This window comes from Haemaphysalis longicornis, unplaced genomic scaffold (assembly GCF_048455015.1).
Source record: "Haemaphysalis longicornis isolate Haplotype H1 unplaced genomic scaffold, Haemaphysalis longicornis Haplotype H1 scaffold_2, whole genome shotgun sequence".
NCBI lineage: Eukaryota > Metazoa > Arthropoda > Arachnida > Ixodida > Ixodidae > Haemaphysalis > Haemaphysalis longicornis.
In genome coordinates this window covers 142,234,722-142,249,011 of record NW_027526295.1, presented here as the reverse complement: position 1 = coordinate 142,249,011, position 14,290 = coordinate 142,234,722, and the positions used below count along the sequence as shown (strand labels likewise).

The following is a 14,290-nucleotide window of genomic DNA, read 5'->3' as shown; positions in this document are numbered from 1 at the left end:
TTTCTTCATCACAAACATACAGAAAGTGATTTTAACTCCTCTCAGCTGGTAGCGTCGATTGTAAGAATTCCCACGTGAACGGGGTGATGCTGAAAAACTAGTCATTTAGTTCTGGGGAATTTTTATTTTCATTAGTTTGGTTGTAGACGTGAGATCGTCGGTGAGATGTGATTGGGCAACTGTAGGGTTGAATTAGTCACATATTAAATATCCCAATTATACATGCTACCGGATATTACTATGTCACCCAAGAAGTTTTGGTTTTGTGCTCATGTGGGAGATAAAAAAAAACATTTAATGCTTGTCTTACTCGAACGTTTCAGAATGTGATCATAAGCGCTGTAACGAAGACATTATTTAAAAACAAAACATGCAAACCGTAACCGAAACTTTCATAGGCCCAGGCAGTGGAGACGTAGAAGACAATTTTCGCAAAAAATCGCGCTTATAACTTGCAAATATGTTCCGTAAGATCGTAGACCAGCGTAGAAGCACCATCTTGCGATTCCACTAGGCCTCTTGGATGCGTCGCCAACCCGTGAGGGAGTTATTACACCCAAACAAAGATTGCAACGTTTGCCACTGAAGCGGCTTTTGTCTACCGTATTCTGGTTTTAGTACTTCCTAACGGCAGAGTGCATTACACTCATGTTCGTACCAGAGATCTTTCCGCATGCATCAGACAATATCTTGCTTGCATTTTACGGCCATCACAATTAGTCCAGTGTCTTCAAGGCTCCAGAACAACCCACAGCAACGAACTTTTACTCACAAAAACAAAAAAACAGCCAAGGTGGTTACATCTTCACACTTCAGTGAAAGAATGCTACCCACATACAGTTAGAAGATGTGCAAAATTGCCGTAAAACGATAGTAGAGAATGTCCTTAAGGAGTCAATTGTCCAAGCACAGTATGTCTCATTACGAGTAACCGTCATCATCATCAACCTGGTTGTGTCGACAGCACATGGTAGGCATGTCCCAAAGATCTCCAGCCACTTCTGTCGTGTGCTAGCTGAGCCCACCCTCTGCCCCCGAATTTTCGCGGTTGATTCCTTCATTAAGCCCTCGGCCGACCCCTAACGTGTTTACGGTCCATAACACCCACTCCGCTAAAGGGATTGTTCACCTGTTGTCCCTTAAGCACATTATGTGCCCCGCCCATGCCCATTTTTTACGCTTAATGTGAACTAAGGTCTCTCCCACGTGGTCCCGGTCCCGAACCCACGCAGCTGCTCTCTTATCCCTAATTGTGACCCCTAGCAATGTTCTTTCCTTGGCCCTTTGGTCCGCTATAAGTTTCCTTTTAAATAGCTTGTAGGACGCCGAGTGCCTGGCCTATACGTCATTACCGGAAAAATGCATTGGTTGTATGCCAACCTTTGAGGGACTCAGAAAGCTTACTATTCAAGATATCCAAATGTCCCCCGAATGCAGCCCCCGCCATGCTTATTCCGCGTTAATTTACTCTTATAGGAGCGCTGAAACACTTATTTAAACGTTTTGCTCAAACTAAAGGCTCTCAGAACGTAGTAAAAAAACACATCCGCAACTTAGAATAGGCAGTCACAAGGTACCTCAGCCAAAAACTACTACTATATGCCATTCAGATAACTTACAAAATTCCTCAAGAAACTTTTCTCCCTTTCCCCGTCTTCCCGTTCTTCGAGCGCTAAATTACGCCATTACAGCGGTGTAGCGGCTCTTCGTCAGTTTTCTTTCAGTTTCAGCAATAAACACATTCTATAGCTACTTTTAAAGAAGCCAGAAAAGCAAAGCATAAGCGAAGGCAGATCTGCTGCCACGAGCAAACCACGCAGTGCCGCTCCGTGCTGGCGGTACTTATAGCTTTCACAATGCTTCCAGCCGCAAAAAAAAAAAATAGTGGAAGCGTTTATCGGAAGTGCTGCTGAGTCCCTTTAAGACTTTCCTAAGACAGACATAATAGCTCTCACACTCCAGGATTTAGTTACTGACATTGATTGATGATTGATTGTAGGGGTTAACGCGCCGACGCAACGCAGGCGATGAGGCGCGCCGTAGTGGAGGGCTCCGGATTAATTTTGACCACCTGGGGATCTTACGTGCGCCGAAATCTCGTACACACGGGCATTTTTGCTTTTCGCCTCCATCTGAAAAGCGGCCGCCGCGGCCGGGAATCAAACCCGTGACCTCGTGCTCAGCAGCGCAAATTTACTGACATTGAAGGTGCGTTTCTTGGTTTCCGTATTGAACATAACCTTTCAATTTTTGGTGTTCATTATAACCTTGCAACCAACCTATACGACCACAATTTGCGCCGCATGTTCTGTAATTTCGAACAGGTTTGACTGACTTAAACAATGTCATCTGCATACCTTAAGTGGTTCAGATCTTCTCCATTTATTCGCTTCCCTGTTTTCCTCCACTTAAGCTTTCAGTACACACCCTCCACACGGGCTGTAGATATTTCAGTAGATATTGCATGCCCTTGCCTGATCCCCTTCCGTAACGGAAACTTAAAGGGGCACTGACACAAAATTTTGAAGGCGAGATAACTTCGGAGATAGATTGGTGGGAACACATATACATCATCTGCAAAATATCAGCGGTGAATACAGCCTAGAACATATTTAAAATCAATTTTGAAGTGTGCGAAACGCAACCGAGCGGCCAGCAGAGGACCACGCGCAAGTGTAAATAAACAACATCCAAACACGTCACGAGTTTGTGTTTGCCGCTTCCGCACTGCCGGCTCGCCGCTCCAATCGGAGGGCCGGAGGGCGGAGCTTCTGCTCTCGAGAACGAACGACCCGATCGTTGGCGGCGGAGGCGCCGTGATTTCGTCAGCTCATCGGGCAGCTGGCCGCGACCAAAGTTCTACAGCGATTCCAGGCACTCTGTTTCTATTACTGTTTATTACCATTCGATGCGGAAACGCGCCGGAGGTACGAAAAGCCCACTGAGCAAGCCGCACGGTCGCTGTGCAGGCGGCGGCCACGGCCGCGAAGTGGCCCACGCCGGCGCAGGTAGCTCGAGTGATAGCTTGTTACCGCTGCACGAAATTGTCCCCAAGTCCTGACCATGGTGGCTTACATGAGAAAGGAGTTAATGATGCCATGGCGGGTTGCATTAAAAATTGTCATCTGCACCGCTTACGAGAGCGGCACTCGAATATCCGCCGCAGTGCTAAGCCGAACACATCTGTAGGCGGACCTGTAGGCAGACCGGCCGGCTGCTCCCAGCGCGCGTCTTGCCACCCACCGTCTCGAGCGTCGCGCGTCGTTCGTTAGCCGCGGTAGCATTTGCACTAGCAGCGCCTGCGTCACATCCACGGTCGCTTTTTAATTAGGCGCCTCACGAGATCAGTACGGGGGGGCATTCGCAGAAACTGCCGTCGATGCGGATTCGACAGTGCTACGGCGGCTCTGCTCTGTAACTGTGATATCCCTCCGACGGTCACGTGGTCAGCTTTGTTCACACAAAATCCACAAAATCCATCGTTTCGCGGCACTCGCTGAAAGCGAAACTGCGACTGGCCGCATTGAAAATGCCTCTAATTAAACAACCGTCACACGCTGAAGCAAATGAGGTTTCTACAGGTTATAAGTAGGTCACTAGCTACTTATCGCAACAAAAAAAACAAGATGCAAAATTTTTGTGTCAGTGCTCCTTTAAGAGTTTTCTGGTGGTGCAGTACAGTTTCCCTGCAACCGTAGCATATATACTGGGACAGCACGATCTATGTCTTCGTGGCTCCATGAACCTGTACCCCTTAATCAGTGCTAAAGTGGGCACCAAGTCAAATGCTGCGTCATGATCCGTAAATGCTATTTACAACGGTTTATTATATTCCGAATATTTCTCGATATCTTGTTAATAGCATAACTACGACCTGAACGAGTCATGTTGAGTTCGAATTCTACTTCGCATTTTCCGCAGCATGTGTTCGTCCATGCAGAACACAACAGAAAAAGCAGCAGGACATATGTGGCCACCGAGCATTGTCCTTTTGATATTCACTTGTGCCCGCCCCTTTGGGGCATGCCAGAGCGGTCACGATTGCTGTCTAGAATTTTTCTGGGTGCGTTGAGGCCGTATTATATTTGTACAAGTATTGAAAACTTTGAACATTTAGTAACTTAAACACTACTGTTTCACTACGCACTATGCTGAAATTGTGCATGTACCACAAAATAATATATATAGAAGGTTTGGCAGTCAAGAAAACCTCGGAAAGCGAAGGAGAGGATGTGGTAGGTCATTGAAACAGATAAAAAATTTGGAAAGACAAAAAGACGAGGTTTTCTTTACTGCCAAACATTATTTCTGTCTTACTTCAACAAGCCCCTCATTTCCTATTCTGATTCGCTACATGCATAGCGAAGGCCTCTGTTCTGGCAGTCTTGGTGCCATAGGGAGCTTAAGAGGGTTCAACGCTGGTCAACCACTCTCGACGTGGCGTAGACACTTGAGTCACGGACCGAGGGTTAAACAGAAGTCCCCTTCACCCCGAGTATTCCGAGTGGTGCTGGCTACCACCCCCAAGTGCAGGAAACAAAATATCTTTACATAAATACCCCAGAAAGTGGAGCGAAAAATAGCCTCGCCGGTAGCGTAGTGGTCATCGCACCAGATCGGTATTTTGCAGGTCATGGGTTCGGATCCCACCTGGCGGGCATTTTTTCTCCACTTTCTTTCTGTCTTTCCAAATTCTTTATCTGTTTCAATGACCTACTAAATCTTCCCCTTTGCTTTCCGAGGTTTTCTTTAATGCCAAACCGTATTTCTGTCTTAATTCGACGAGCCCCTCATTTCTTATTCTGATTCGCTACATACATATATATATATATATATATATATATATATATATATATATATATATATATATATATATATATATATATATATATATATATATATATATATATATATATATATATATATATATTTGTGTGTGTTTATGCGTGTGCGTGTGTTTGGCAATTTTTTGCCACGAGTCTTTCAATAGTATACGTATGTTGACATGGCAGACAGAACTGACGTGTCTTGCTTCTTTTTTCCCGCAGTGTTCCGCCAAGGCGACCGTGGCTCAAACTGGTACACGGTGTTGGCGGGCTCTCTAGATGTTCAAGTGACCCACACGGGACATTCTAAGGTAAGCTTCGCCTATTCCTAATAATGAAGTTCCAAATATTTGCGCCGCGTAGCCTGATTTGTTTGATGATGTCGCTTGGGTTTTCATGGTGCAATGCCGACTGAGGGCGAAGAGCGCCACGGAAAAGCTGCTTTATATGGGCAAAGATAGTAAATGTAAAGCATGACTGATTTTTTTATGCGTGTTTGTTTAAAGCGGTGCCTTTAAAATTGTATTTAAAACTTTACCAACCCTTCCTAAATAAAGTTGAAAGAAGCCAGAAATCTTTGTAACATCAAAACTGCGTCGAAAGTGTGTCAAAACCTCTGCTAAAAGTGCGTCGAAACATCGCTGAAGGTGCGTCCAACTAACCGCGAAACCTCCAACGACGCAAATTGCAAACGAAAAACGAACCCATGCGACCAGTTTTTTCACAGTGAGTAAACGCATCTAGTAACGATCTAAATGTGTACAGATACGTGGCTTATGAGATAAAGGTACACTATTGCACTCCTTCTTCGTGATCAATGCGTGCATTGTATGATCTAGAACCGTTCGTTTCGCGCGATTTTTAAGGAACCGTTCATGCACAATGGAAGCTCGGTTTCAGCACGTGCCGTGTGCCGAGAAATGCTATCAGAGCTCTTCGGTCCACCATCCGGTCCATGGGGAAACGCATTAGTTTTTTGAAGGGACACCATAGGTCCCACTAAGACAGGAAGTATAATACAGTGCATGAAAGGCAGTGAGGTTAACCAGGATGAAGTCCGGTTGGCTACCCTACGCATGGGAAGTGAGGAAGGAGGGATTTAAAAAGAAAGAAAGGGTATTGAAGAGACAGGGAATGGCGCTTGAGGAGCAAGAAAAGGAAAATTAAAGGTAACTACAGAAACGAAACTATGGGCGAAAATAAAGCCTAAACTGAACAGGTAAACTAACCAAATGGCGAATGGGCAATGGTAAACGGTGTCTCTACAATCGTTCAGATAAGCCTGTGTCCTTTAAAAAACGAAGTCATGCTTTGCTGGCCTTTTGGGACTGTGATAGGCAACGCCTGCGACACAAAACAGTCTGCGCAGCTAATGGCTGGTTGTCGAGTTTCCAAAGTGCGTTTGACAGGTGCAGTCTCTGCGTTGCAAACCGGGCACAGTGACACAAGATGTGTTCTGTTGTCTCGTCCGTGGCACATACGTCACAAGCAGGGCTGCCAGTCGTGCCGATAGTGAAAGAGTAAGCTTTGGTGAAAGCAACTCATATCCACAGGCGGGACAGAAGGGTGGCATCCGAGCGTGGCATGTTGGTGGGTAAGTGGCGCTGCAGGTCGGGGTCCAGCAAGTACAGGCGGGAGTTTCGAAACTCCGGCGTATTCGAAAGAGTAAGCGTGATTTTGCGAGCGATGAAGCGCAGGGACCTTGCAACATCATGGCGCAATAACGTGCGATGTCGGCCAATTGGGCACTTTCATGGGCATGATGAGCCCCTTTGTCTGCACATTCATTCCCAGAAATGCCGCAGTGGCTTGGGAGACATTCAAAAATAATATTGTGCCCATGCCTTACTAGGAAGTAACTTTCTTGACGAATATCGGCCATAAGCTGGTCGTACGGGCCGCGGCGAAGAGCAGGCTACAAACACTGGAAAGTTGGCCTGGACTCGCAAAACAGAGCCCACTTTTGTATTAATTCTTATTTTAGGTACAGAAGACCCTCACGAATAGCTGTGAGTTCGGATGCAGTTGACGTTGTTAAATTCGAAAGCTTGAATTGAATGTCTACCGATCTGGCTGGCACGATTACAGCTCCCGCAGAACTGGAGTTTGTTACTGAGAAATCAGTACAGAGATAAATCCGGTCTCTGTAGGCTTCATGTTAAAAGTGTATAGATAGCTGTTGGATACCTTGTGGTGGAACATCCGCTTTCTTGGTTATTCCCGGGATGGTTAGATGCACTTCTGGCTTCGAGAGGCACCAAAGGGGTGCTTTCGCTTTAAAATAGCCAGTGGTGCATGGTTCGCCAGGTTTCGAATATTCTTTGTCATAGTGAAAGCGGTTTCCTGAATTCCAGTTTAAACGTACCATGAAGACAAAACGCAACTTTCTTCAAGTTGCAATTACTAGCTTTTGGCAACTCGCTCTGCTACATCTCACTCCCGAAAGACGTTTTTTTTTTACCATTTAGGCCCTGGGGTCCTTCTTTTATTGAGGACATTACTCAAAATTCCTCTAGCACATCGAGAACAAAATCAAAACATCTAGTTGTCTAGGAAATAGTTCTTCAAAGATGCCCCTGCCCTGCGGTAGATGTTAACATTCTTCGTTTTTTTTGTACAGCTGAACGCTAGATAAAGGAAAGCGTTGCCGTGAAGACCAGGCTGACGTGTGGTTGACCTCAAGGAATCCAAGTCCTACTTTGACGATACGGCTGCAAATCTAAAAATACTTGCACCACCAGCTTTATTTCTTGAACGTGGGCTCAGTGCTTTTCAGAATTCAGGAAAACAAGTCAATTTTTTTGTCCTGCAATTTTAAATTTTAATTACATGATTACCTAATTAGATGTCATAACTGTATATCGTTACTTACTTACACCAAAAGCTGAATTCTTCTTTTCTAAGCTCATAGCATGCAAAAGTTAAAGCAAACAGAGAGAAAAATTTTTCAAAGGTCCGAGGCTGGAAATAAAAAAAATCAAGCCAAACGGGTTAGCGGTTAAAACGCGAGAAATGTTGAAAAACCTTCAAATTTTGCCCTACAGTGGCTTGTTATGGGCAGGAGGGAGGTAATAGGGGCCAGCTCTAAAACATAGTTGTCCGCGTGTTGACCGCATTTAAACTACTATATTTAGCGCGTTCTCGCCTGATTGGCGAACCCTTATCTGAAATCCCAACTTCAAAAACGAGACACCTATGTTGTGCCCCCGTTACCTCCACGGCGACCGAGCTAGCCGCCAGCCCCGCGGCTTGCACGCACTAGATAAGGCCGACGTGGTCGAGCAAATTGAGAGGGGAAACGCGAGTGTGAAACTACCAAGGCTAAGCAAAACGGACGATAGTGCAAGGCGGAGACGACAAAAAAAAAAACGAAATTTCCCGTACAGGGTGGAGACACGCTTTGAACGGTCCCGTGCCGTCGCTATTTGGTCAAAGAGCTCAACACATAGGTGTTTTCGTTTCCCACAAGACGCAGCGACGCTAAATAGAGAAGATGATTCAAACTTCGCGAGGGAATCGTGTTGCGGCGAAAATTTAAGCGTGGTATCGCTACAGTGACTTCAGGAGGTGGCCAGTGAGTGACCCAACATGGCGGTGCCAACGTATACGTGTATCCGCCCTTGCGGCGGACGCGCGTGAATTTAGGCACCTTCGAAAAGAAAAAAAAGTGGAGTGACAGCACCGCTTTGAATGACGGATAAGCAGAGAGCTGAGAGAGGGGGAGATAGCGTCGTGAAAGGAAGAAACTTGGATGTTCAGTCATCGCCGTGGTGTTGCGTCGTTGTGTTTTCGCAATCGTCGGCGGCTCGACGGGAGCTTCAAATTCATGGTGCACCGGCCACTTGAACCCTGAAATGTGACTTCTCGATGTTGGCACTTTGGCGTCCTGCCACCGCGTTGGGCCGTCGAAGTTTAATTCCCGCTCACGAGTACCAGTCCTGCTTGTTTGTGTCGGTTCAGCAAGTGGTCTCGCCTGCATGCGGACCTTTGCACACCAAGCAGCGTCGAACGGGGGTTAAGAATAAAGGTCGCGACGAGGCGGCGAAGCGGTCTAAAATATTGGAAATACGCCGGTTTATCCACGCCAGGGTTCCTCGTATGAAGCGCATGGCGTGCACCCGAGCGTCATACCGTCGGGGGTTTTAATGCATTGTTTCTATGGGGAGTTTGCCGGGACCGCGGTGATCCGTCGTAAGAAGCGGGTCGTCCTAATTCTGGTGGACGTAACAGTGGGGTTCCTCTGTATTAACAAAGCTGGAGAAAAATGCGACCATTTTTTTTTCTTTCCTCTTGTGCACACGTCGTAACATTCAAACGCTCTTCAGTAATGCATTTGACAAAGCCTGTTGTTGAAAGTATCTAAACTTTACGTTTGGTCCTTGTTTAGTTTGCGCCACACACATAAATGCGTCAGTACTGGTACACCAAAAAATGTGACGTTGGTATGTTTCTAACAGTGGCGCAAGACTGCGCGCATGTATTTTCTCACTCTGGCAATAGTCGATTATGCGTCGACCATTGGGCAGCTCACACAGCTAACCAGACTAATTCAATAAAAGCAACCTTAAATTTCGCCGCCTAATGCAATTTGCCGTGTGAGAAACAAATAAATTTCGGAACATGCGCGAGCAAAGCAAAGAACATATTTACGTCTTTTTTGCCACCCTCTCTCATAACGATTCATTGCTTGAATTTGCTCACATTCTGTCGGTTGGCTGTCTACCCGCAATGACCATGATTGTAAAGTGTTTCCCATATTTGCAAGGATACAAATGTGAAAATTCTCTGTTGCGGCCTTCAGTAATCACCGGCCCGCCACCCTTCCAATTCACCTGAACGCCTTTGACAACTGAACGGCATCTGCAGCGGCCACTCCTTGCTTGCCCTAGCCGTGATCTACCTCCTTTCGACTCAATTTAATTTTGCAACTCTGTATCATCGCACCATCCATGTTCGTGATAAACTTAACGTGAACCGCTACCTGTTCAGCTCTCTGTTGTAATTGGTACCGTAGTTTAGTCTCTGATAAGGAGCTTTGTTTAGCTGCAGTTTTCAGCCTACTATGTATGTTGCCAAACCTTCTGCGGATTGGCTCCTCGTGTTCGTAATATTTATTGTAACGTTTCGAAACAAAGACAAAGAAAAATCAATTGCAATCCTATATGCACGCGCATCAGCGTTGTCTAGCGATAAAAGAAAATGATTGCGACCCTTTTGTTCCTGTAAGTGAGATGTACACGTCAGGACACCCCAAGTATTTTAAAGCGAAGCTTTATACGGCTAAGCGAAATGAAAAGCCGCTGTTCTCGTGCACGCAAAAAAACTGTTCCGGTGCCAACCCACGCGTATGCTCGAAAAAACGATGGTGAAGATGAGTTATGAAGGGGAAGAGATTGTTGAGCTAAAGATGACGTAGCTACACTCTCTCATCTACCGACACTGGTAAGTGAGAACGGTTCATCGCAGTAAGCAAGGAAGCATCTCTCTCGCAACAGAGAAATTGCACAGAGAGCTCTTACGTGGAGCACAGCTCAAGCCACAAAGGCAAGCAGGGGCATGTGGCGGTGCGGGCGGAGCAGCATGAACGTTGCAATTGCGAACACCGGCCGCACGTGACTTCGACATGGGTGGGCCACGTGTAATACATGTTGCCTAGGAGCAGGCCGTTTACGATCAGCGGCGTAGCGAGGAGGAACGGGAGCGAAAGAAAATAGCACGGACACGCAGTGTATAATTAGAAAAAGTTTAATGATCCATACTGAGTAGCATACTGGCAAACACCGCCCGCCCGTAACACTTTCGCTGGTTAATGATCCATACGAAATGCACGGGGGTGTTGTTTTAGCAGTGGCACATTCTACGCCTTCTTGCCGGCGTCGTCACTTGTACTGCACATCTCGTTGTACCCCGTGTGAGTTGACGCGTCGCTTTTATCGCACCCCCCCCCCCCCCCCTCTCTCGTTTGTTTTCATCGCCGTTCATGCGTGGTTTGTTATTCGGGGAGTACGCGTCATCGGGATACGCTAGGTATGGCGCAGCTGCCATGAGAGCACTTCAAAGACGTGGGATATGCTGATGAGCCAAGTGCGGAGACGCCGCATAGCCCTGAGTGGCATAACAAGCAGCTCAAACACGGGACGCGAACCTGCGACAGGACGAGGCAAAAGAATTGTTTCTTGTCAGCCAGTAATCAAACATAGTCTCGCACTGGGCAAACACGGAAAAGCAGCAGCATGAAAAAGAAAACATTTGGGTTAAGACGGGATAAGCACTTGTTTTTGCGAAGACTACAGACATAGCGGCGACGCGCTGTCATTGTTGCTCGCAGTCAACAGAGCGTCAATGATTTCGAAACGGGATCCCTCCATCATTCGCATTCAAGATTTTGGCGGATGCTAAATAATCCCGGAATATTTTGGGTATTTCGCCAACTCAAAATAAGGGCGCGCTTAAAAAACCAGTTTTACATTTGGGGTAACCCCCCTAAATTTCGTGGTTTAGTTGTTTGAGCATAAATTTCCAAACATATACAACGTTACCACCAGTAGTTTTAGAACATTTGATAAGGTTAGGTACACCTTTCAACTTAAATGTCTAATGCTCCTCGTATCACAATCGTTGGGCACATACAATGCTGCTTCAGGGTATAACAAGCTGGGTGCAGAAAGCTAAATACCAAGCGGAAAGCGGTGCTGAAGGTCCGTCCGAATTTAGATTTTTAGACCGACATGACTAAAAATCCTTAGTAAGTCACCTGGCAAAGCTACATGCGCCAGTGCGTGACATCAAAATGGCCTTGGGGCCCTGCGGTCGTTTATCCCATCATCGTACGACAACTGCTTAACGGCATAATGTTGAGCATAATCAGCATAATAAGTTAGAGCTTGCGAAAGTTCAATCTTCCATCAAGCATGCTTTATGCGGTCACCCTGTTTACTACTGTCATTACAACATTCCGCATGGTATTACATTTTCATTGCTCTTTTTCAATCAATTTCAATTTCGCAGGGGTAATATTTGTGTTTGATTTCCCGAAGTCAATAGAAATGGAAGGTAGAAAATGTCTGCAGTTGTTCCGAGCTAATCGATTATGTTTACGCTTTACCGGAATTGCACAACGTTCATCATTGCTGTGAAACAAGTATACATGATCCAATGCTCATGTCATCATCATCATCATCATCATCATCATCATCATCGCACTTCAATTGACACAACCACGAAGATTTTTAATGAGACTGGGGAAGCCTGTTAAAATACATTCATGGTTGTGAACAGCGGGATGCTGTCCACTGGCTCCTGGTATGAGCCCCTAGATAGAAAAAGCTGATGCCGATCCAAGCACTTCCCTACGTATCAGTTCCGCGATTTATTGAGACATCATTGGGCAACTAGCAAAATGGTCCTAATCCGGCGGCAGTGCACCATGCAGCGACAAATCATTTCTAGGTTAGATCCTCCAGTGCGCACGCAATTATCCACAGCTTATCAGCTGCTCCCCAATTCCGGGTGCACACTAAGGTCTCTTTCTACAAGATCCGCCCATGATTTCGGTGCTGTTGAACACGTGCAGCCATGTAGTCTTGTCGACTTTGCGAATTATTGTGTAGCTAGCACTACTTACGTGAAATTCCACTTCTACCAGTGCGAAGAATCTGTCAAGCTTTAAGGTCTCAATGTGTATGGGAGTGTCTGTAATTTAGATTCTCAGCTTAAAAATTTCTCTCGCTGCAAGCTATACCGGAGAAACCTAGAGACTGACTATTTTTGCACGTAGCAATAACTGTAGGCCATGAAGGAAACACGCGCAAAACAGAGAAGACGCTGACTTCTGTCATCTCTGAGTCACCTGCGCATTTCCTGGGCGTTAGAGGGAACGGCATTCCACTTCAGCGCACTCTTTCTCGGTGTTCATCCACCGTACATAAATGCAGATAGCTGATAAATAAAATCGCCATGATGACAGCCCTAAATGGCGGTTTGCAGCTGAAGCCGGCGCGCTTGCCAAATTGTAGCCAGACGGTCCTCCTAAAAGAATACATCAAGTGAAAGCACCTATTTTTCGGTAGCTGCGCAGGAGATTTTGAAGGCAAGCATCTTTTGACGTCAAAGGTGACTTTGTACGGTTTATTTTGATGCATCTGCGGCGTACGCGCAACAAGGAAGCGAACACAAAGCAAGCCTACTGACTCAAAAAGCTCCTTGTCTCTGGCGTTGACCATTCTCCAGTACTCTGCCTTCCTATTTTTACGTTGCGATCACCTTCGCACTATTAGCTTTATTAACACTACCAGTGTCCTTTCGAGAAAAAAGCGTAACTTCGTTTTCTTTCGAAAAATCCTCTGAGACAAACGGACAAAAGAAAAATGGGCAAAAGAACAAAGTGGCAGCAAGCAAGGGGAGGAGAAGGTGGATAACGGGAATCCAGTTCGAAAGCACAGATCTGCCGCACAACTAAAATCTAGCTCGGTGAAAACCATGCTGCAGCCCTCAGAACGATCGTTCGCCATTTCTTGAAAGCCAACACACCCCGTGCATGGGAAAAGATTGTAGAGCCAACATCATCACCACTGCAACGCCCATCACCATCATCATTATCCACCACGCTGGCCTCGAGAAGAGGACGAGCAACGCGCACAATAAATCGCACACCGACTGCAACAAGACATATGGTGCCGTCTCTTTCTTGCCTGGCATGCGCTCTACAGGGTCAGGGGCATATTGGACTAATCAAGAAAATCAGATGCCATACACTCCGCTACAAGTAGCTTAGTTTCACAGTTCAGCGCTTGGCGAATCACGTTGAATTAAAACGCAATGTGACACTGTCACAAAGCACCGACACTACTTCCCGCTTCATTGCTGCCTTTTTCATCAATCAGACAAGGCCTCAACTGACCTAGCTGTCTTTTTAGAATATTCTTCGGGCCTTCATTCGAGGTATAAAATACGCATAATGAGTCTGTAAATGTAGTAATAGTGACCGAAGCACCCAATCTTGAGGTTCTTGCAGACGATGAAGCCTCTTGCAAACCCTTCCCCGACGTTCAATCAACATAAATGTATCAACACGTCTTTTTTGGCATCAAAGCCACGTAGCGTACACGGAGCAATATTTCGGCATACGACGACATAGCCGAAGCGTAGCACCGCGTCTTGTCCACCCCTTTACAGCGGTCTATGTAACTAGGTATTGGCTAATATTTCTTTTAAGTCTTCGTTATATTACATACTTTAATTTTCATGTCAGGTTCCCATATACTTTCTTAAGGTACAAATCATTGTGTAGATTGACACTGTTCTGCCCGACTTCCTACCAGAACTTTATAAATGGCGGTGAACTGTTCCGCAGCTATTAACACCATTATAGCTACATAAACATTCATTGTTTTGTTGGTTGCATCGAAGTTCTCGTTTTTTTGTTTAGTAACGTTACCTGTCTGTCTTCATTTATGCCAGTACTA

The 14,290-nt window shown here is 45.9% G+C and overlaps 1 protein-coding gene across 2 annotated transcripts in view; it reads left to right on the top strand.

Moving 5' to 3' along the window:
• Epac (Exchange protein directly activated by cAMP) overlaps positions 1 to 14,290 on the top strand; it is an 841,204-nt gene that overhangs the window by 421,172 nt on the left and 405,742 nt on the right. For both annotated transcript variants that reach the window (XM_077698340.1, XM_077698341.1), the window contains exon 6: positions 5,049 to 5,137. In XM_077698340.1, the coding sequence (XP_077554466.1) occupies positions 5,049 to 5,137 (89 nt within the window). The remainder of the gene's footprint in view (positions 1 to 5,048; positions 5,138 to 14,290) is intronic.